Source organism: Aotus nancymaae, unplaced genomic scaffold (assembly GCF_030222135.1).
Source record: "Aotus nancymaae isolate 86718 unplaced genomic scaffold, 86718_ANA_hifiasm-v0.15.2.pri h1tg000011l, whole genome shotgun sequence".
Taxonomy (NCBI): Eukaryota; Metazoa; Chordata; class Mammalia; order Primates; family Aotidae; genus Aotus; species Aotus nancymaae.
The window spans coordinates 72,256,589-72,277,953 of NW_026988422.1; the positions used below are offsets into that span (position 1 = coordinate 72,256,589).

The 21,365-nt window shown below is 35.6% G+C and overlaps 1 protein-coding gene across 2 annotated transcripts in view; it reads left to right on the top strand.

Moving 5' to 3' along the window:
• The window catches only part of TTC8 (tetratricopeptide repeat domain 8), a 54,803-nt gene that overhangs the window by 26,065 nt on the left and 7,373 nt on the right, over positions 1-21,365 (top strand). For both annotated transcript variants that reach the window (XM_021674951.2, XM_064375137.1), the window contains 4 exons: positions 3,024-3,109; positions 7,209-7,296; positions 9,031-9,141; positions 19,941-20,080. In XM_021674951.2, the coding sequence (XP_021530626.2) occupies positions 3,024-3,109; positions 7,209-7,296; positions 9,031-9,141; positions 19,941-20,080 (425 nt within the window). The remainder of the gene's footprint in view (positions 1-3,023; positions 3,110-7,208; positions 7,297-9,030; positions 9,142-19,940; positions 20,081-21,365) is intronic.

The following is a 21,365-nucleotide window of genomic DNA, read 5'->3' on the forward strand; positions in this document are numbered from 1 at the left end:
TGCTTTTGGACATTTACAAACTTATTGGTTTAAAAAATGACATTCTGACCTTTTATTAATATCTAGATACTGGTTTTACTAAATCATCCAAAGATTGTTAAAGTGTTATAGTTATTTATGTTAAAAATTTGGGAACAATTAAAGAAATGTAGATCTTCTGTCACCACTTAAACGTTTTTAAGGTTAACAGCTTTTAATTATGAACCTTATTACTTTGACAGTTTTGTTTGTTTCTTAAGGCGTTGTCAACAGAGGTCAGAAACAAAGATTATGATTAATTCAGTCAACAGATAGTTCTTGAGTACCTCTTCTGTGCACAGCAATATTCCAGAACAACAGCAGAGATGTAAAAGAGGATTATCTGTCATCAGGGAGTTTGCCAGCCACTTAAAATTGTCACAAATGTGCCAAGCATGGTGGCTTACATCTGTTATCCCATCACTTTGGGAGGCTGAGGTGGGCAGATCAACTTGTGGCCAAGAGTTGGAGACTAGCCTATCCAACATAAGGCAAAACCCTGTCTCTACTAAAAATATAAAAAATTAGTTAGGCATTGTGGCACACACCTGTAATCCCAGCTACTCAGAAGGCTGAGGCATGAAAATTGCTTAAGTCTGGTAGGTGGAGGAGCCAAGTGAGATTGTGCCACTGTCTTCCATCTTCCATCTAGCCTGGGCAACAGAGCAAGACTTTATCAAAAAACAAAGGAAAGAAATTTTCACAAATGTTTTTCTCTAGTGCAGTGAGGAAGGAAAAAACAAACTCTGCCGAAATATTTAAAGAGGTTTATTCTGAGTCAGTATGAGTGACCTCGGTCTGGGGACACAGTCTCAAAAGGTCCTAAGAAAGTACACCCAAGGCAATTAATTGGGTTACAGTTTGGTTTTATACATTTCAGGAAAGTATGGAAATTGCAGGTAAAATAATAAAGCAATACATGGAAGGTATATATTGATTGGGCTTGAAAATTCTGTACATCTTGAAGCCATGGCTTGCAAGTCATTGGTGGGTTTTAGAGATTCTTTATTTGGCAATTGGTTGAAAGAAGTAATCTTTGTCTAAAGACTTGAAGTCAGTACATAGGGATGTTTAAGATCAGGAAATGTCTGCCATCTGTCATGTGATGCTATAATAGAGTCAGGTTAGAAAGTAAGCCACATTATACCAGGTTAGTTTAAAAAAAACTGTTTAATGAGATTTTAGGGTTTTTAGAGTATGACTCTCCAAGCCTTCTTAGAAAGGATTTGGGGCAGGAGAAAAAAAGGTCAGAGTTCAGTCCTCAGCAGCCTGAGTCTTCATCATTATAATTTCTTTTTGCCATTTTTATTCTGTATCAATAATTTATATTAATATCCTTAATTGGATTAGCACAAACATATGGATTCTCCATAGGATGACTTGTTTTAGGACCAACTATGCAAGCAAAACCAGCAGCCTGTAAGAAGCATTAAATCTAACCTTGGATAGTTAGAATACATAAAAAATTTTTGAATGACATATTTTTCTAAAAAATAGAAGATCCATTTATACTAAGCATGAGAATGACAATGATCTGTTTGCTGGAAAAGGTCTTTATAAAGATCAAGTTAAAATTAAAATGTTTATATATTTACCAGGTATGCCTGAATTGAGCTGGTTGGAAATACATTTTTCTAATATGTCTGAAAATAATACTAATCAAAGTTATACTTTTCTCCTCATTTTTTTTTTTTTTTTTTGCTTTCATTTTTATTTCTGGCTGGGGGCAGGGTGATGGGGGAGAAAAATAGCCTATGAAATTAGTGTGTGGCTTGTTTTTAATTTTCATAGCTTTCAAGTAGAGATGCTGATTTTTCAAGTCCATTAGAGGCTCAGCATGGTGTCACCATTTCTTTATAAGTAGTTTGCATATTTAGAGATCTCCCCTGGAGCAAAAGAAGATGAGGAACACAAGGAAAAATAATTAATTTTACAGTAAGGGATTTAAGGAACTCTTCTCACATTCATTTCAGAAAAGAGTTGACATTAAGACATGGACAGTAATCTGGGATGTTTTTTGAGATAATAGAACTGAAAATCTAAGAGTTACTTTAACTGAGCTCTTGGATATCATGATTATGTTAACATTGGCTAAAGAATGAAAATTTCCAGCCACGAAAGAAAAATAGTAAGCATTATAAAAAATCAGAATTCTCTCTTAACTAGTAGCTCCAGCTTCTGTTAATCACATCTTTATCTGAGCTTCAAATTTCTATAAAGACTGATTTGCTTTCCCCTTTGTAAAAAATGGTTTCTACCTCCTCTATATAAAATCCTAATTCTTATTTAGTCATCTCTTGTCTAATCTTGAATAAACAATAGAGGGAACAAACTTGAGAATATTAAAGATATGGGATAAGCAAATGTAAAATATACAAGCAATTGAAGAGAAGATCTCTTTCAGTTTGCGGTAAAGGGAAATCTGCCCCTTAGAATTTACTGGGACGTAAGGTGATGTCTGAAAAGTGGAATGATGGTTGTTGAGGATAGCAGTTATCCAAATACTCCAGCTCCTTTCACTCTTCTTCATGATCCCATTTTCTAAACCTTTTCTCTATCTGCTTACTTGATGGTTCTATTTCTCTGCATCTGTCTTGAAAGTGCACACTGCCACTGAACTGACCTACACACCAAAGACTTGACCGCCACTGAGTTTGGAGGCATTTTGAATCATTATAGTAGATAAATCAGGGGGAGTGGGTAAAAACTTGGGCATTTTTTAATACCAATTTTGTGTCTTGTATATTAAAATTATATTCAAATATATTGTACATCTGCTTCCCTTTGATGAGTGTTTTTATCTCATCTGCTATTAGCCCTCTGGTCTGGAACTGATTAGCGAAAATTGGTGGGGCCATCTGGAAACATGAGCAACTTGAGTTTCTGTCTGATTTCTAATGCACGTTTTGATTGGTACTAATTATGTGGTCTATTTCATTATTTATTTTTCTGGCTACTTATTGTTGGAAAAGAAAATACTAATCTAAAATGAATTGTTTTCAAAGGCTTTGGATCTGGCTGCCCTCTCCACAGAGCATTCTCAGTACAAGGACTGGTGGTGGAAAATACAGATTGGAAAATGTTACTACAGGTAAATTTCATTATTTGTGAAGGGCTTAGAAGTGGCCATGTATTTTAGGGTCTCAAACCTGTTACTTGTTTTCGGTTAGATTTTCTCATGAAGAAGTGAGAGCTGTGTCTTTGGCTTACTTGATAAAGAGTTTACTTACAATCACAGAGTAGAAATAAGAATGGATACCCTTAGAATAATACAACTTTTGAGCTGGGAGGGGGAAGCTTTGAGACCATCAGGCCCAACCTCCCCTTTTCAGATGAGGAAACTGAGGCCAAGAGAGTGGCTGTAATTTGCATCAGGAGCTAGTGAGTAACAGACCTGGGACTAGAACCAAGTCTGCTGATTTTTAGTTCTGTTTTCTTGGTAATCAAATCTTTTTATTTACACTGATGCCTCACATCTGTAAAACACTTCACAGTTTAGAGATACACTGTTCATACATTATAACATCTCACTTAAGTCTCACAGCACCTTGAAGGTAGTGGCTATTGTTAGTCCTTTTCCCAGATGAGAAAAATTGAGTCTCACAAAAGTAGTGATTTGTCCAAATTCATGTAACCAGTAAGTCACAGAACAAGAATTTGAGCTCATTTTCTGATGTCAGTTCTGTTAGTTTCCACAATTCCATATTCTTTCTCTAGGACCTGAGTATTCTTATATTCTCTTAATGTTTAAATGTATTTTAAAGAAAATTAACTGAGAGATCAAAAGAATCATAATTAATTTTATGAATATTTACATAGCAACTAGTAAATAACACCTGAAACTTGTTGCTGATATTGAAGTGCACATAGAACATTTGGTAAAATAGAAACAAATGAAAATTCTATTTTATAAAGGTAAATATCTTTTATTGTTAAAAATAAGGTAGACTTCAGTTACTATGAATGTACTTCAATAAGTTTCAATATTTATAAGCACTGTGAGAAAAAGGAAGACTATAAATGGGACAAAAAGCATGTTTATTGTTCTGCTGTTGAAATTAAGACTACTTTGCATTTAGATATTTCACTTAGAACTCTAAAGTGTTTTTTCCTGCTGCTAGATGGAGAAAGTATTTTCTGCTAAAAGGTAATTTTAGACCATTACATCATTAAACTCTTAAGAATGTAATTCCTGGAGACAATCTTGAAATCTTGAGCTGCCAAGCAAAACCTTCAGAAATACTTAATAATTAAAGGAAAGCAAAACTCTGATTCTTTTTGCCATATATATATGATAACATTTAAATGAGTGTACCTTGTTATATTAAATTATCCTTCTTTTCTATTCTTTAATACCTGCCCATCTTTATAATATTTATACATTCATTCATTCACTCAGTAAAATATTTAATGGGCAGCTACTCTGTCAGGAACTGGGAGTACAAAGATTAGATTGTTCCTTCTTTCAAATGGTTTACAATAGAATGGAAGAGAGAGGACAGTAAATAATTACAGGTTGAGTATTTCTTATCTGAAATGTGGGGGACCAGAAGTATTTCAGATTTTGCTTTTCTTCAGATTTTAGAATATTTGAATATACATAATGAGATATCTTGGGAATGGGACCCAAGTTTAAAAATGAAATTCATATATGCTTCATATAAACCTTATTATATACATAGCCTGAAGGTAATTTTGTACAATATTTTATTTTATTTTTTAGAGATGGAGTCTTGCTCTGTCTCCCAGGCTGGAGTGTAGTTGTGTGATCACGGCTCACTGTAGTCTCAATCTCCTGGGTTCAAGCCATCCTCCTGCTTCAGTCTCCTAAGTAGCTGGGATTACAGGTACATGCTACCATGCCCAGCTAATTTTAAAAAATTTTCTCTTTTATAGAGACAGGTTCTTGCTATGTTGCTTAAGGTGGTCTTGAACTCCTGGCCTCATGCCATTCTCCCACCTTGGCATCGTAAGGTGCTAGGATTATAGGTTTGAGCCACTGCATCCAGCCATACTCTTATTATTATGTTCTTTTCAATGAAACCAAACTCCTCAGCATTCCCCTAACATGCTGAGTACTTTTCTGCCTTTGTACTTACCTTCATGGTTTAATTTTATTTTGGAAATGTCCCTCTTCCCTCCATATCTAGCTGTTGAAATCTTGCCTGTTCACTATCTTCCTGAACCTCCTCTGTCCTCTCAAAGCTCTTTTTTCCTCATTGGCCATAATATGATTAAATTTATTTGTGAACATGTTTTGTTTCATTCTTTGATTATCATTGCTTTAAGGACATAGTTATTATCTTCTTCATTTTTCATCTCCTTACCATCATGAAATGAGCATAAAGTTGATACTTTACAATTTTGTTAAATTAAGTTGGAGAGAAAAAGTTGACAGCTGGACTCTGACTCTGATATTGGCCTGTGTTATGAACTTGACTGATGTTTTATTCCTTGACTTGCTTTGAACATGGCATGCTCCATTTTCTTTGCACAAAAATTCATGTGATAGATTCCTTTTTGATAGTATTAGATGAAGTTATCTCTTAAGAATGTAGTAATAAAAAACATGGTTCTTTAGCTTTCATGTAGCTCAATATCTCTGATTACATTTTTATTTTTAAAATTTATCCATCTCCATTGTTTTTAAAATAATCTATTTCTGTTTTCATATTCTTGTGTTATATGTATCTTTTAATTGTAATCCCTTTTAAATCAATTTTGGAAAGAGACAAGTTAGATAAAAATACACAGACTGTCATGGATAATTTAAATTCACGGAATTTAGTGACTGTATTTCAGTCATACATTTAAGACTTGCATGCATGGCCGGGCACAGTGGCTCATGCCTGTATACAATCCCAGCACTTTGGGAGGCTGAGGTGGGAGGATTGCTTGAGCCCAGGAGTTTGCAGGCAGCCTTGGCAATAGGGTGAGACCCTGTCTTTACCAAAACACAGTACAAAAATTAGCTGGGCTAGGTGGTACATGTCTGTAATCCCAGCTACTTGGGAAGCTGAGGCAGAGGGTTGCTTGAGCCTGGGAGGGCAAGACTGCAGTGAGCTGTAATTCCACCATTGCATTCCAGCCTGAGCGACAGAGATCCTATCTCAAAAGAAATAAAAAGACTTGCATGTTTAGTTGATGTTATGTACATAAATATGTTGTTTTTCAGAACTTTAGAGTTCTTTGGTAACATTTTATAAATACACCCTGTAAAATTGTGGGACCTTTGAAGAGGTAGGGGCTTCTGCCATGTCACACATCTTCTAACTTTAGCCTTTAACCACTTTAATCTCAAGCCTCCAATAGCTATTTGGGCATCAGCCACACCAGTGCTTAAGGTTTAGGTTATGAAAAGTGATTAAAGCTCTTCTTTCAAGCCTTTAAATCAAAGTAGCACAACGGAGCATACTGTATTATCATTTTGATTTTATTTCACAAAGTAAAACATTATCATATCTGAGTAGCTCTCAGATGGCTAAGAATGAGTGGTTATGAGTAAGCCTAACAGGTCTATTAAGGACAAGTCGTGTGTTTTAATGATTGATTTAGTGGCAACAAATTCTTTCCTGGGTATAACAGGTAGGCACTATGTACATCAGGACAGTCATATTTCAGCAAGGAGCAAATCTCAGATTCATAGACAAAGACAATCAGATATCTAATAAGGGAAAACAAGACTTCTAGAATAATAAAATGGTATAACTATATTACCCAAGTGCTAATTATTACTTACGTTAAAATAGCTTTTAAAGATAGCTTTTTAAAATGTGCTTTTATCTCAGAGCAGAAGATGTTTTCAAATAAATGTCATCCTTCGGCTCTTCCAGTAACATGGAGACTCTAAGCATTTATTCAGGTCACTTGCCATATGTCCAGCTGATCATAAGCTCTTTGGGTGGTGAACTGATGTGACCTGGCTTACTAGCAGCTATTATCTTAGTCCTGCTGTGACTAGGCTTCAGACAGACTCTTTAGATACCATTTGGGGGTTAGAAGCCAGTAAATATGGGAGATAGGCAACTTATTGCTAAGCTGTATAAATAAACATGTTAATTTATGTGTATGTGCAACATTACCTTCTTTGGCACGTGCTTCATCTTATAATTTGTCTTATTCATCCTCAGGGTATGATGTAGTGTTTATTTTTAAGTTGAATGTCTAATTCTTAAAATTGCCATTTGTAGGTTAGGAATGTATCGTGAAGCAGAAAAACAGTTTAAATCAGCCCTGAAACAGCAGGAAATGGTAGATACATTTCTGTACTTGGCAAAAGTAAGTAAATCTTAATTTGAGTGGAATCTGTCTTCTCAGAATAAATGTTTAAATTCTGGCCATTGCATGGGGAGAGTAAACAGTTTCTTCAGGAATATTTGACAAGTTTCTATGTTTAGATTTAACTTGTTTTTCTTTAGAGCAAGCGAAAAAATGAGAACATATGGAGGGTAACTATCTCATAAGAAATTGATTTACATGAAAAATAAGAAGACCCCTTTGAAAGATTGCCCATTAGGACAGGAGAAAACACCATAGGCTCACTACCCGCATAGGTAACAGGCCCCAGTAAGGCCTTATTTTCTGTGATACATTTGTCTTCCACCTGAGCAGGTAGTAGACAACAGGGACTGTGTTTATGTAGGTTCTTACTCAGCTGAGGCCTAATAATAAAAATAATGCTTCTCCTTTATTGATCACCTACTCAGTGTAAAACATTTTATCATGTTCCTTATATATGCAGTTTAATTTAACCCTCAAAGGTGAGTTTTATCATTTCCTTTGTATTCTTAAGGAAAATTAAATTTAAAGAGGGTAAGTTTTTCAGGGTCACTTGGTGGTTAGGAGTTAGCATTCAAATCCAGATCTTTCTGATTCCAGACCTAGTCACTGCTGCAGTGCCATCTGCAGCCACAACAGAAATGAGAGGCCACCTAGAATTTCCTCCCCTCCCCTCCCCTTCTCCTTTTCTTTTTTTTTTTTTTTTTAAGGAGTCTTGCTCTGTTGCCTAGGCTGGAGTGCAGTGGTACGATCTTGGGCCACTACAACCTCTGCCTCCTGGATTCAAGCGATTCTCCTGCCTCCACCTCCCAAGTAGCTGAGATTACAGGTGCACACCACCATGCCTGGCTAATTTTTGTAATTTTAGTAGAGATGGGGTTTCACCATGTTGGCCAAGCTGGTCTTGAACTGCTAGTCTCAAGTGATCTACCTGCCTCGGCCTCCTGAAGTGCTGGAATTACAGGTGGGAACCACCATGGCCAGCCAGAATTTTTAATAGTGGGGTAAAATTACTTCTTGACCCTTACCAAGGCAATTTTGAAAGAAAAACATAAGTGGTGGTCATGACATGATTTTGTATCTTTTAGAGTTTTTAAATTTAAAAATGTGGTAAAGGAGATTCAAAAGAAGATAAGATATAAAAGGAAGTGCTACTAGTTCCTAAATATGGGAATAAAAATTAACATATGAAAAAGAAGCAAGATGAAAGTTATATAAATTCACTGTGCTAGTCTTAGTATGTTTTAATGACTTTCAAAAATATTTGAAACTATCTGGTATCTAACTTTATCTTCTATATGTGATATATTCAACTTAAACAATTTTTTTTTTAAGTCAGGGTCTTACTCTGTCACCCAGGCTGGAGTGCAGTGGCATTATCATGGCTCACTGCAGTCTTGACTTCCCAGGCTGAGGTGATCTTCCCATCTCAGCCTCCTGAGTAGCTGGGACTACAGGCCACAATGCCTCGATAATTTTTGTTGTTGTTATTTTGGTAGAGATGGAATGTTGCTGTGTTGCACAGGCTGGTCTTGAACTCCTGGCCTCAAGCGATCCTCTGACCTCAGCCTCCTAAAGTGCAGGGATTACAGATGTGAGCCACCATGCCCAGCTGAAAATTCTTTACTGTAATATGTAGGAGATAATTTGTTACTGATCAATAATTACAAACATCATAACAAAAATTACTATTTTACGAACTTACACTTTTATTGAAATATATCTTGGTTTTAGGTTTATGTCTCATTGGATCAACCTGTGACTGCTTTGAATCTTTTCAAACAAGGCTTAGATAAGTTTCCAGGAGAAGTAACTCTGCTCTGTGGAATTGCAAGAATCTATGAGGTAATTCATGTTATTATTATTATTATTATTATTTTTATTGATACACAATAGTTGTACATATTTTTGTGGTACATGTGATATTTTAATTCCTGAATACAATGTGTAATGATCAAATCAGAGTAATTGAGTTATTTGTCACCTCAAACATTTCTTTGTGTTGGGAAGATTACAATTCTTCTTTTCTAGCTATTTTGAAATATATAATAAATTATTGTTTATCATAATTTCTCTACTGTACTATCAAATAGTAGAACTTAGTCTTTCTATCTAAATATTTTTATATCCCTTAACCAACTACTGTCATCCCCATACCCTCACATTCTTCCTTGCCTCTGGTAACCATAATTTTATTCTTTACCTACATGAGATCCACTTTTTTAGCTACTGCATGAGTGAGAACATGTGGTACTTTTCTTTCTGTGTCTGGCTTATTTCACTTAACATAATGACTTCGAATTCCATTCATGTTCCTGCAAATGACAGGATTTCATCCTTTTTTATGGCTCAGTATTACTTTATTGTGTCTGTATACCACATTTTCTTCATCCATTCATCTACTGATGGACACTCAGGTTGATTCTATATCTTGGCTATTGTGAATAGTGCTGCAGTAAACATGGGATATCTCTTTGATATACAGATTTTCTTTCTTTTGGATATATAATCAGTAGTGGGAATGCTGGATCATATGGTAGGTCTATTTTGAGTTTTTTTGTGGAACCTCCATACTATTTTCCATAATGGCTGTACTACTTTGCATTCCCGTCAACAGTGTATGAGCATTTATACCCTTGCCTTCAAATCCTTGCCAGCATTTGTTATATTTTGTCTTTTTGATGATAGCCATTCTAACTGGGGTGAGATGATATGTCATCACAGTTTTGATTTACATTTTCCTGATGATTAGTGATATTGAGCATGTTTTCATATACCTGTTGGCCATTTGTATGTCCTCTTTTGAGAAATGTCTATTCAAGTCTTTTGTCCATATTTAAATTGGATTGTTTGTTTTTTTGTTGAGTTATTTGAGTTTCTTATATATTCTGGTAATTAATCCCTTCTTAGATGATGAATTAGATGATTCTTGCATTACTACAGAGAAAGAAATACCTGAGACTAGGTAATTTATAAAGAAAAGAGGTTTAGGCCAGGCAGGGTGACTCATGCCTATAATCCCAACACTTTGGGAGGCTAAGGTGGGCAGATCACCTGATGTTGGGAGTTTGAGACCAGCCTAGCCAACATGGTAAAACCCCATCTCTACGAAAAATACAAAAATTAGCCAGGTGCGGTGGCGGGCACCTGTAATCCCAGCTACTCAGGAGGCTGAGGCAGGAGAATCACTTGAGCCTGGAAAGCAGAGGTTGCAGTGACCCGAGATCGTGCCATTGCATTCCAGCCTGGATGACAAGAGTGAAACTCCATCTCAGAGAAAAAGAAAAAGAAAAGAGGTTTAATTGGCTCACAGTTCTACAGACTGTACAGGAAGCATGGTGCTGGCATTGGCTTGGCTTCTGGAGAGGCCTCAGGGAGCTTTTACTCATAGCAGAAGGTAAAGGGGAACAGGCACATCACATGGTAAAAACAGGAATAAGTGAGAGAGCAAGGGGGAAGGTGCCACACACTTTTAACGACCAGATTTTAGGAGAACACACTATTGCAAAGAGAGCACCAAGCTATGTGGGATCTGCCCAAACACCTCCCACCAGGTCCCACCTCTAGCACTGGGGATTACAATTCAGCATGAGATTTGGGTGGGAAGAAATATGCAAAGTATACCAGATGGATAACCTGTAAATATTTTTCCCATTCTGTAGGTTTTCTCTTTACTCTGTTGATTGTTTCCTTTGCTATGCAGAAGCTTTTTGACTTGATAGAATCCCATTTGTCTATTTTTGCTTTTATTGCCTGTGGTTCTATGGTCTTACTCCAAAAAATCTTTGCCTAAAACAGTATCTTATAGTGTTTCCCCATTTTTTTTCTAGTAGTTTCATAGTTTTGGGTCTTGCATTTAAGTCCTTAATCCATTTTGCCTTGATTTCTGTATATGATGAAAGACGGGGATCCAGTTTTATTTTTCTGCATATGGGTATCCAGTTTTCCCAGCACTATTTATTAAAGAGACTGCCTGATATGATTTAGATTTATGTCCTCACCCAAATCTAATGTCGAATTGTAATCTCCAGTGTTGGAAGAGGGGCCTGGTGGGAAGTGATTGGATCATGGGAGCAGATTTCCCCCTTGTTGTTCTCCTGATTGTGAGTGAGTTCTCATAAAATCTGGTTGTTTAAAAGTGTGTAGCACCTATTCCTACTCTCTTCCTCCTACTCCTGCCATGTAAGATGTGCCTGCTTCCCCTTCTTTGCCATGATTGTGAGTTTCCTGAGGCCTCCCCACCCAGGCTTCCTGTATAGCCTGCAGAACCATGAGCCAATTAAATTTATTTTCTTTATACATTAGCCAGTTTCAGGTATTTCTTTATAGCAGTGCAAGAATGGATTAATACACTGTCCTTTCCCCAGTGTATAGTCTTGGCACTTTTGTTGAAAATGGCTGTAAGTGTGCATGGATTTATTTCTGGGTTTGTAGCTTTGTAGTATAATTTGAAATCAGGTAGTGTGATGCCTCTAGCTTTGTTCTTTTTGCTCAGTATTGCTTTAGTTATTTGGGATATTTTGTGGTTCCATATACATTTTAGGATTCTTTTTTCTATTTCTGTAAGGAATGTCATTGGTATTTTGGTAGGGATTGCCATATTGTATAAAAAGTTGATGTAAAATTGAGGCTATATACTACTTAAAGAAGCTCATAGTCCTTTGGGGTCCTAGTAAGGAGAACAGTTTGTAAAATTATGATTGTTGGCCTGTGGTTTAGTAAAATATGAGATTTTAGTGTATGCATTTAGGTAAACTAAGTTTTTATTATGAAGCATTTCAGATATACAGAAAAGTATAGAGAATGGTATAAGACAGGGATTTGAATTATTTCCCTGTATGGTTAGCCTGTTGTCCTAGCACCTTTATTAATTCTTTCTCAAGGACGTCAGTATGTAATGTAATGTCAGTATCAATTTTTGTCCATTTGTGGTAGATACATTTGGGGCTTTCTGTCTGGTTCCATTGGACTGTTTCTCCATTCTTGTACCAATGTTATACCACCTTAATTACTACAGCTTTATAATACTTAGTATCTGTTAGGGTTCATCTTCATCAGGAGTATCTTGGCTATTTTGGACTTCTGCTTATGCCCCCATGTACAGCTAATTTTTTTATTTTTTGCAGAAATGGGGTCTTGCTTTGCTGATCAGGCTGGTCTCAAATTACTGGCTTCATGCTTATAAATTTTAGAGTCATGTTGTCAAATTCCATGAAAAGTCCCATTGAGATATCTTCCGTGCTGTCTAATTACTATAGTTTTACAATAATTCATGATATCAGGTTGGGGAAATTCTATTACCTTGTACTTCTTCTTCACAGTTGGTTTTTCTGACCCTTTGCCCTTCCGTATTGATTGTAGGATTGGCCTATCAAGAACCATAAAAATCCCTGCAGGAATTAAATTGAGTATGTGAATGATGGGGAGTGGGTGGGTGGGCTGCCTTTCTTCTCATTCTTAACCATTATATAACTCTCCATTTACCTCGATCTTTTTTTTTTTTTTTTTTTTTTTTTTTTTGGTTCTTCAGTGAATATTTTGTAATTATCTCCAGAAAAATGGTGTGTTGGGGATTTCCCAAACCACACTGAGATTCAGTGACATACTGGGACTCACAGGACTCAGCAGGCAGTTGTACTCACTGCTATGATTTATTTCAGCAAAGGGATACAAAGTAAAATTAGTAAAAGGAAACAACTCTTGGGGCAAAGTTCAGAGGAAACCAGTTACAAGCTTCCAAGAGCTCTCTCCTAGTGGAGTCACACAGGACACAATTCTAATTGTGTAACAACTCATGAGAAGTGATGTCTACCAGGGAAGCTCATTGGAGACTCTGTATCCATCATTACTATTGGGTGCTGGTCATATAATCACATACTGTTTATCACATAGCAGAGACTCCAAGAAGTAAACAGGCATTCAACACAAACCACACTGTTTATACAAACAGGTTAGGTGTAGCAAGCTACTCATCATTTGAGGAAAGTTTCATATCAATGTAGAGAACTAGCCAAATTCCCAGATACAGTCCTTTCTAAGAATATAGTTAATATAGCAGGCCTGCTATATTAACTTTTTTCTATGCAGATGTATTCCTAGGTATAACTATGAATGGTATCCTTATTTTTTTCTCTTGTATTTTCTATTTGATCATTTCTGGTGGATAGGAATATATTACTTTTTTAAAGTTTTTTTGATACTGACAACTCTTTAAATTTTAAGATCTTGTTCATAGATCTTCTTGGATATTCTAAGTAAACAAAACAATCATCATTTGCAAATACAGGTGGTTTCATCTCTTCCTTTCAATTATTTTGCCACTTTTAAAAAGATATCTCGGCCGAGTGTGGTGGCTCACACCTGTAATCCCAGCACTTCGGGAGGCTGAGGCAGGCGGATCACGAGGTCAGGAGATCGAGACCATCCTGGCCAACATGGTGAAACCCCTTCTCTACTAAAAATATTTTTAAAAAATTAGCTGGGTGTGGTGGCACATGCCTGTAGTCCCAGCTACTCGGGAGGCTGAGGCAGGAGAATTGCTTGAACCCATGAGGTGGAGTTTGCAGTGAGCTGAGATCGCACCACTGCACTACATCCTGGGTTGGGTGACAGTATGAGACTTCGTCTCAAAAAAAAAAAAAAAAAAACGATATCTTATTGCTTAGGACTTCCAATATAATATTGAGCAGAAACATGTCTGTTTTCTTGAAGTTCCTTAAAAATGCTAGGTATGATATTTTGAAATCATTTTGTTAGAAAAGAATGGAATATATCAATAGTTGCTATACCTAGGTGATATTGTATGAATGTTTTTTTAATACTTTCTGTATTTTCCAGATTTTCCATAGTAAACGTGTTACTTTTTAAATAAAAGTATTTTAACATTGTCTAGAAAAACTATGATTTCCTTTTGAAATGTAATTTTTGTAAATGTATAAATAGAAGACTTTGATCATTCTATAAAAATACTCTGGACTCTAAATTGAGTATGAATAAAACTGACTAACAAGCTTAACTAGTGGAATTCATGCTTGTTCTGGTAGTGACTATGCCAATGCAATTGGAGCTCTGACCCATTTAGTCCCTTGCCTTCTGCTCATTTCAGCCCCTTTGCCCTTCTTTTCTTAGGCAGGAAGTGCTAGCAGAAAGAGCTAGATAACTGTCACGTCTTTATTGTGTGGTTGCTGATAGGAAGAATTCCTTCCAAGCCTCTGTTAGAGTCAGTGTTGCTGTGGCTGTGATAGGGATTAGCTCTGGAGCAGATTCGTTTTCTCAACCTTTCCCTGTTCTAAGCTGACTTTACACTTGAAGGAAGAAAGGAGTGGAGAAGAAAGCATCCTAATTGTAGGGACGATCATGCACAAATAGAGTGATCAAGGACTAAACACAGACTTGAAATAGTTGGTGGCAGTATTTCAGTCTTTTGCCTTGAATTTACATAGTTAATTTCCCTTTTCCAGTGTTTTCTTTTTCTCTTTATGTGACAAAAGATTTCCAGTTAATTAGTAAATTGGTTTTAGCATTGCAGCCTGCACTGTGTATGCCTTTAGGGTTTCTGTTTTATACATCATGCTTGTCCCTGGAGGGATTCCATTCCTTTATGTTCTCTTCTTTTTATTTATCTTCCATTGTTGTAGTGTATCTTTTAATATTGTCTATTTTAAGTTGAATATGTTGAACTACTTATTGTTCACTGTTTGTTTAAGTTGATTTATCCTTGCCAAATTTCTTCATTGGTGGTTTCAGTTTTTCTTGAGGTATTTTGTTTGTTCATTTGAAAGACAGGCCTTAATTTTAGCCGTTCTTTGTTGAAAGGCATTTGCAATTAAAAACCTTACCCTGGAAATGTTATTCTAGGGGTCTTCAAACTTTACGGTATATGAAATTACCTTGGGAGTGCATGGGAAGTGTGACCCATCCTCTTCCTCTGAATTGGAAGTACCAGAATGTGGGACTCAGGCATCTGTATTTTTAGCAAGCTCACTAGGTAATTCTGATGCAGAACAAAATTTGAAAACTACTGCAGCATTCCTTTTCTAAGTTACTCAATTTTATTTTAACAAATTTAAAAATCTATAGCTTTTGTGTCTACATTTTGTGAATTGGATAAAAAATAACCACTGTAAAAATCACTCAATACCAAATTTATTATATATTTGAAGTGGCATTTATATACTTGAAAATGTTATTTTAAGTCTACATTAATAAAATCTATTCTAGAACTAGTAAAATTTAAACAATTCTGATAAAGGAATAAAGAACCAAAATAGAGTCCATGTGTGTTCATATATATGAAAATTTAACATGTGATAAAGATGACTTATTAAGCATTAGTTAGTTATTTAATAAATAGTTTAAAAATAGAGCTGGATAAGTGAATATTTATACTATTCATTATTGCCAGATTTAAAACTTTAAAGATTTAAAACTTCAAAAATTGAAAGTTTCAGAAGAAAATACAGATGAATTATTTGCATAAATTGGAATGAGGAAGATTTTTCTAATCATGACACAAAGTCAAAAAGCCATAATAGGGAAGATTGATAAATTTGAGAATGTAAAAATTAAATTTTCTATGTGGCAAAAACAAAAATAGAAACCAAACCAATATACAACAAAACAAAGGTAAAAATATCAAACAGGGAAAATATTTGCCATATCTGGGACAGACAAAAAGACTGCTTTTGATTTCCTCAAACTACACATTGCTTAAAAATTTGCTAAAAATGAGAGATTTATATCCCCCCCGCCACACACAAATTCTCATCTGTTTAGTCAAGAATGTAAACACAGAAATGAGGTGTTTCCATGTCATAGTGTGGCTTTTCATTAGGCTCTTGTTTCCTGTCAGCCTACACAGTAGCCATTCACCCTCTCCATGAAAGTAAAATCACCCCAGGGATGAGACATTGACTATACCACCTCCTTTTTGTACTTAGGGCTTGGTGACACCTACCTGGAAGAACTTAAATAAGCCATTTATACTTTTCCTCTGAAGAGAATGTTTATAAACACTGAGCCTTCCTGTGTTTTTGAACTATGGCCAACGTCAGCACAGGCTTGTATCATCTGGAATGAGAACACAGTCAGTGCTCGGGGATTCTTGAGCTACCCCTCAGCCTCCAGCTCTCCTGTGTCCAGGAGGGCAGTGTTCCCAAGACTCCCGTACACACAGTAGTGGAAAGACAAAAGATAGGATAGGGTAGAAGAACAGACAAATAGATGACTTGGCAGTTCACAGAAAGAGAAGTATAAATAATATCTGATGTGTTAAATGCCTAACCACTATCATAATTAAAGATCTAAAAAAACTAAAACAACAATGATAAATCATTTTTCACTCAATCAGATTAGCAAAGATGAAGAAGTTCCATTATATCTAAGGTTGTCAAGGGTGTAGAGAAACAAGCTCCATGTATGAACATTTGGAAGGTGTTTGCAGTTATTGATGATATTTTAAAATGTGTATGCTCTTTGATCTGGTAATATTACTTCTAGGAATTTTCCTTAAGGATATTTTCATATAAGTTTACAAAGATATGTTCAAAGATGATTTTATAGAATGTTTTTTGGTTGAAAAAAAGGAAACATATGCTTGATCAAAAAGGGACTGGTTAAATAAATTATGGTGTATATATTGATGGAACACTATGCAGAAGTATTATTTAAAAATATAAAGTAAAGCTTTTGGTTTTGATAGGAAAAGAGTCAAGACACTGAGAGTGAAAAAATACACCATGTATTAGAATGTATAGAATGATTCTGTTTATGGTTAAAATATGCACACCCATATGTATACCTATGTATGAACAAAATTTCCTGAACAATACTCAAGAAACTATTAATGAGCCTCTGCCTACTAAAATTTGGAGACGGAGCTTTTACTTTGAATTTTTGTACCCTTTTGTAAGGTTTACATTTATTTAGCATAAGCACATATTTTATAAATTTATAAAACTTAATTGAAAAACTACGAGGTTTCAATACAATAAGTGTTTCAGTCTAAAATTCCTCAAGATTATGTAAATTAATTTCTGTGTCCATTAATCAAGTATACAAGTGTTCAAAAGTAATTTTATAGAACCCAAAGCTTTGAACTAACTGGCTTATTGAGACTTCAGCCTTCTTTGCATTGGGCATTGCCACTTTTGGAAGCTGTAACACTGAAGCCTAGCACTGTGGGATGCTATTGCCTTTGAAAAAGAATTTCAAATATAAAGCACATGAAAAAATATGTATAAAGCATAGGTTTGAGTCAACTGGTGAATGTTTTATTAAGATTTTATGGGACTGATAAGTTACACCCCTGTTCCTCCATGTTGAGAACCAACTGAGAGAGAAATATACAAGATTTAGACAAATGTAGGTCAAACCATTAGCTTGATTACAGATAAAAGCAGAAGTGGAGCTTGTGGCTTTAGATCTATGCTCAAAATGACTTAACAACCTTCTCTCTCTGGGTTAAACAGACTAATCCACCCTGTAACTCACATGGTTGTACAACCTACAGACTTTCTCCACTCAGGAGAGCCTATTATTTTTCATAAAAATATGTATGTGAACATGTAATAGGTTTATTGTATGTTATTTAGAATGAATTAATAAGTAAATGTTTAAAGATATCTCAGTTTCAGTTTCTAATATTAATCTATATAACTTACATAAACAAAACAACTTCTTCTCAGCAATTTTTTTTAACAGTTTAAAAGGAATCCGGCACCAAAACAATTGAGAACCTCTGTTCTAATGGAAACATGGGAAGTTAAGAAAAATTTTTAGTGTTGTTTAATTCTTGTTTATTAATTTTTCAGTTTCCAGAAGTGCTAAATTTTGTGCTGAGGAATGGCATACCACATGATGATCTTGCTCTAATGGAATATACCATATTTCATGGATTCTAAAAACACATTTATTTTCACATTTTAACATCTCTGAAATTGAGGTACATCTTAAAATGGATAGCATCTTTTAATTTTTGTGGCCAAGTGGCAGTTGCCATGTAGTCGCCATAGTCTGCTTACATGGAAACTTGGGTAATTACTCGTGGGAGCATGGTGAACCTGGTAATTACTACTGACTGTTGCCTGAAAGCTTTTGTTGACACCTGCTGGTAAGATCAAGAAAACACAGGCATCAGCATAGCAGAATGTCTGTCCATAGCTTGGAAGAAAATCCTGGAGACAATAGTGGAGCACACTTTTAAGAAATATTAAAAAGTGGATTTTAAATGTTCTTACTGCAAAGAAATGATAACTATGTGTGGTAATATATGTTAATTAGACAGATTTTCTCACTTCAAAATATATACATATGTGAAGCCATCACATTGTACCTCATAGCTATTTACAATTACTGTTTGTCAATTCAAAAGAAGTGCTGTATCATCACTGCATAGAACAATACAATGTGGAAACACCCGGCCATTGATGACCAAGTCAAAAAGAGATTCAGAAGAATTTGATACTTCTGTAAAAGAGGAGTACTATATTTAATTTATTTGCTTATGTATATAGACTTTATATAAAGTATGCAAAAGAGTGCTCTGTGATACAATCTGTGTATGAATGTCTAAATATCAGTGAGGATGAAATAAAAATTCTGTTTAAAAAAGCACTGTGTGGTGCTTCTTACAATCAGTAGCGTCTGTTATATTTGACATGATTAAAAAAGTATGAGTTTTTTAATGAGAACAAGTTCATATAATAAATGCCATGTAAGTTGAGAGGCAGAAGAGAGCTATGTGAAGTGAAGGCATTAGGGAAATCTTCATGAAGGATGTGGAGCCTGAACTGGGCCTTGGAGGTAGACTTGAGATATATGACATTTATTTATAACATTAGATGCATGTATTTATGATGATCAGTATTTTAGAAAGAATCTATAATAACTATAGAAGATTTATTTAGTTTTAAATTGTATATGTGTTTCTAAGCTTGGTCTGGGTTGCTGGACTCTTGTTCTTCCTGCTACTATTCTTCCCTATTTTGGTATGTTTAGCATGCAGCAGTCAAGTTATTCTTTCAAAATGCAAATATGATTGTTATTCCTCTCCTAATGGCTTTCTCTCAACTAGAAAAAAAATCTGAAGTTCTCACCATGACTGACAAAGGTCCTGGCTGCCTCTGATCTCCTTTTGTGCCACTTTCCCTATTTCCAGCCTCATTTACCTTCATGTGGTTCTTCATATGTGACAAGCACGTTCCCCTCTCAGGCTCATACATTGCTCTTCCCTCTGTCTAGGGTGAGCTTCCCTGAGATATGCTCAGGGCTTGATCCTTCACTTCATTCAGGTCTCTTCAAATAGCACCTCCTCTGCAGTGGCCCCTTCCATCACCCCTTCTGAAGCACACCCTCCCTGCTCTTTTTCTCTCTCGCTCTCCTTATCCTGCTCTGTTTTTCTTCACAGCACTTAACCTTCTCTTATGTTACTTATTTGTTTGCCTTTCATACCAGATGGTACCTCCTTGAGGACATTGACTTTCTCTTTTTGTTCAGATTGTATCCCCAGGATCTAGAATGGAGTCTGGTGCATGGTAGCCTCTCAATAAATACTTGTTGAATGAATGGACTTAAATCAGTCTGAAAAAAATAATCTCTTGTTCAATATTAATAAAATATTGCTCTTCTGTCTTGATGGAGAATAGGAAATGAACAATATGTCATCAGCAGCCGAATACTACAAAGAAGTTTTGAAACAAGACAATACTCATGTGGAAGCCATTGCATGCATTGGAAGCAACCACTTCTATTCTGATCAGCCAGAAATAGCTCTCCGGTTTTACAGGTGCACTTTACATCCAATTCATAGAACTGCTTTCTTGTGAAATATTGATGAAAAAATAACAAAGTTGGAATGAAATTATAGAGAAATAAGATACAGGATAAGAAATAAGAAATAAGGAATAAGATATATCATGTTTTTATGAAACTAAAAGTTTCAGCACCCAGATGTATTATAAGCATTGAATTGATATCCAGTAATTTGGAAACATGCAGATGTCTGGCATCTTGCAGAAACACACTGGATAACTGACTGAGTTTTAAACCCCATTGTCATTGTATACGTTAGCCATTTTGTCACCAACCAATAACAGTTTAGTAGTTGCTTAAAACTTCTCATCATCATTGCCTCCATTAATATCATTAAACATAAAGACACTGAAATTGAAAGGTGAAAAGATTTGCAAAGAGCATTTGGCCCTATGTTCTGAACCTTGATGAGGACCTGAAACAGAATCACCTGTTTTGTGCAGCGTTGTCAATTCTTGTCCAAATATTTTTTCAGTCTAAATAAATTATATTCACTGATTCTCTTTTAAGTACTTCTTCCTACATATGACTTCTGAAGTTAATTTTTAAATTATGATTTCCTCTTTTGCCCTTGGGTAATATACAAAGAGATGACTGGCAGCTGACAAGAGTTCTTTCCAAATGTGTGTTAGAGGCATAAAATGTAATAATAAGAACGCTGTTCTCTGCATATGCAGCTGACTCTACTCCCTAACCCCTGAAGTGGGTCATGGGTTTCTCACAGCAGCTGGGCTGGATTTTCATTTGCTTATTTGAACTCGCTTGTCCTTTGTCCTGTGGGATTAATGATGCATAGAAGCAAATGGGGCTCTTCAGCTGCAGTGTGAAAGCTAAGTGGATAATGTAAGGATCCACTGATGGTCTTGTCTTCCTCAGTGGAAGCTCATTGGAGGTCAGTAGACACAGCTGAAGCACAAGTACAGCGAGCCAAAAACGGGCTCCAACTCAGCTGAAAACATAGAGGTTAATACTAAACACATTCCTCAAATTAGATTAGAAGGTTTTAGGAGTTTACCCTTTGGAAGTGTGTGGGCTTTACTTTTAGTGACTATTTCTTATTTTGATTCTCTAACAAAGCATTTGGGGAAAAAAACTTAGATCAGTTGTTTGTCTCCAGACACATTCCCCATGACTAGTACCATCATAAAAGATAGGTGTTTGTATTTGCTTTACACATTTTTTCATTTACTATAACACATTGTATTTATATTCTTAGGAGTATCAAAAATCACAAGATGAATTCATTTTAACTATGTAAA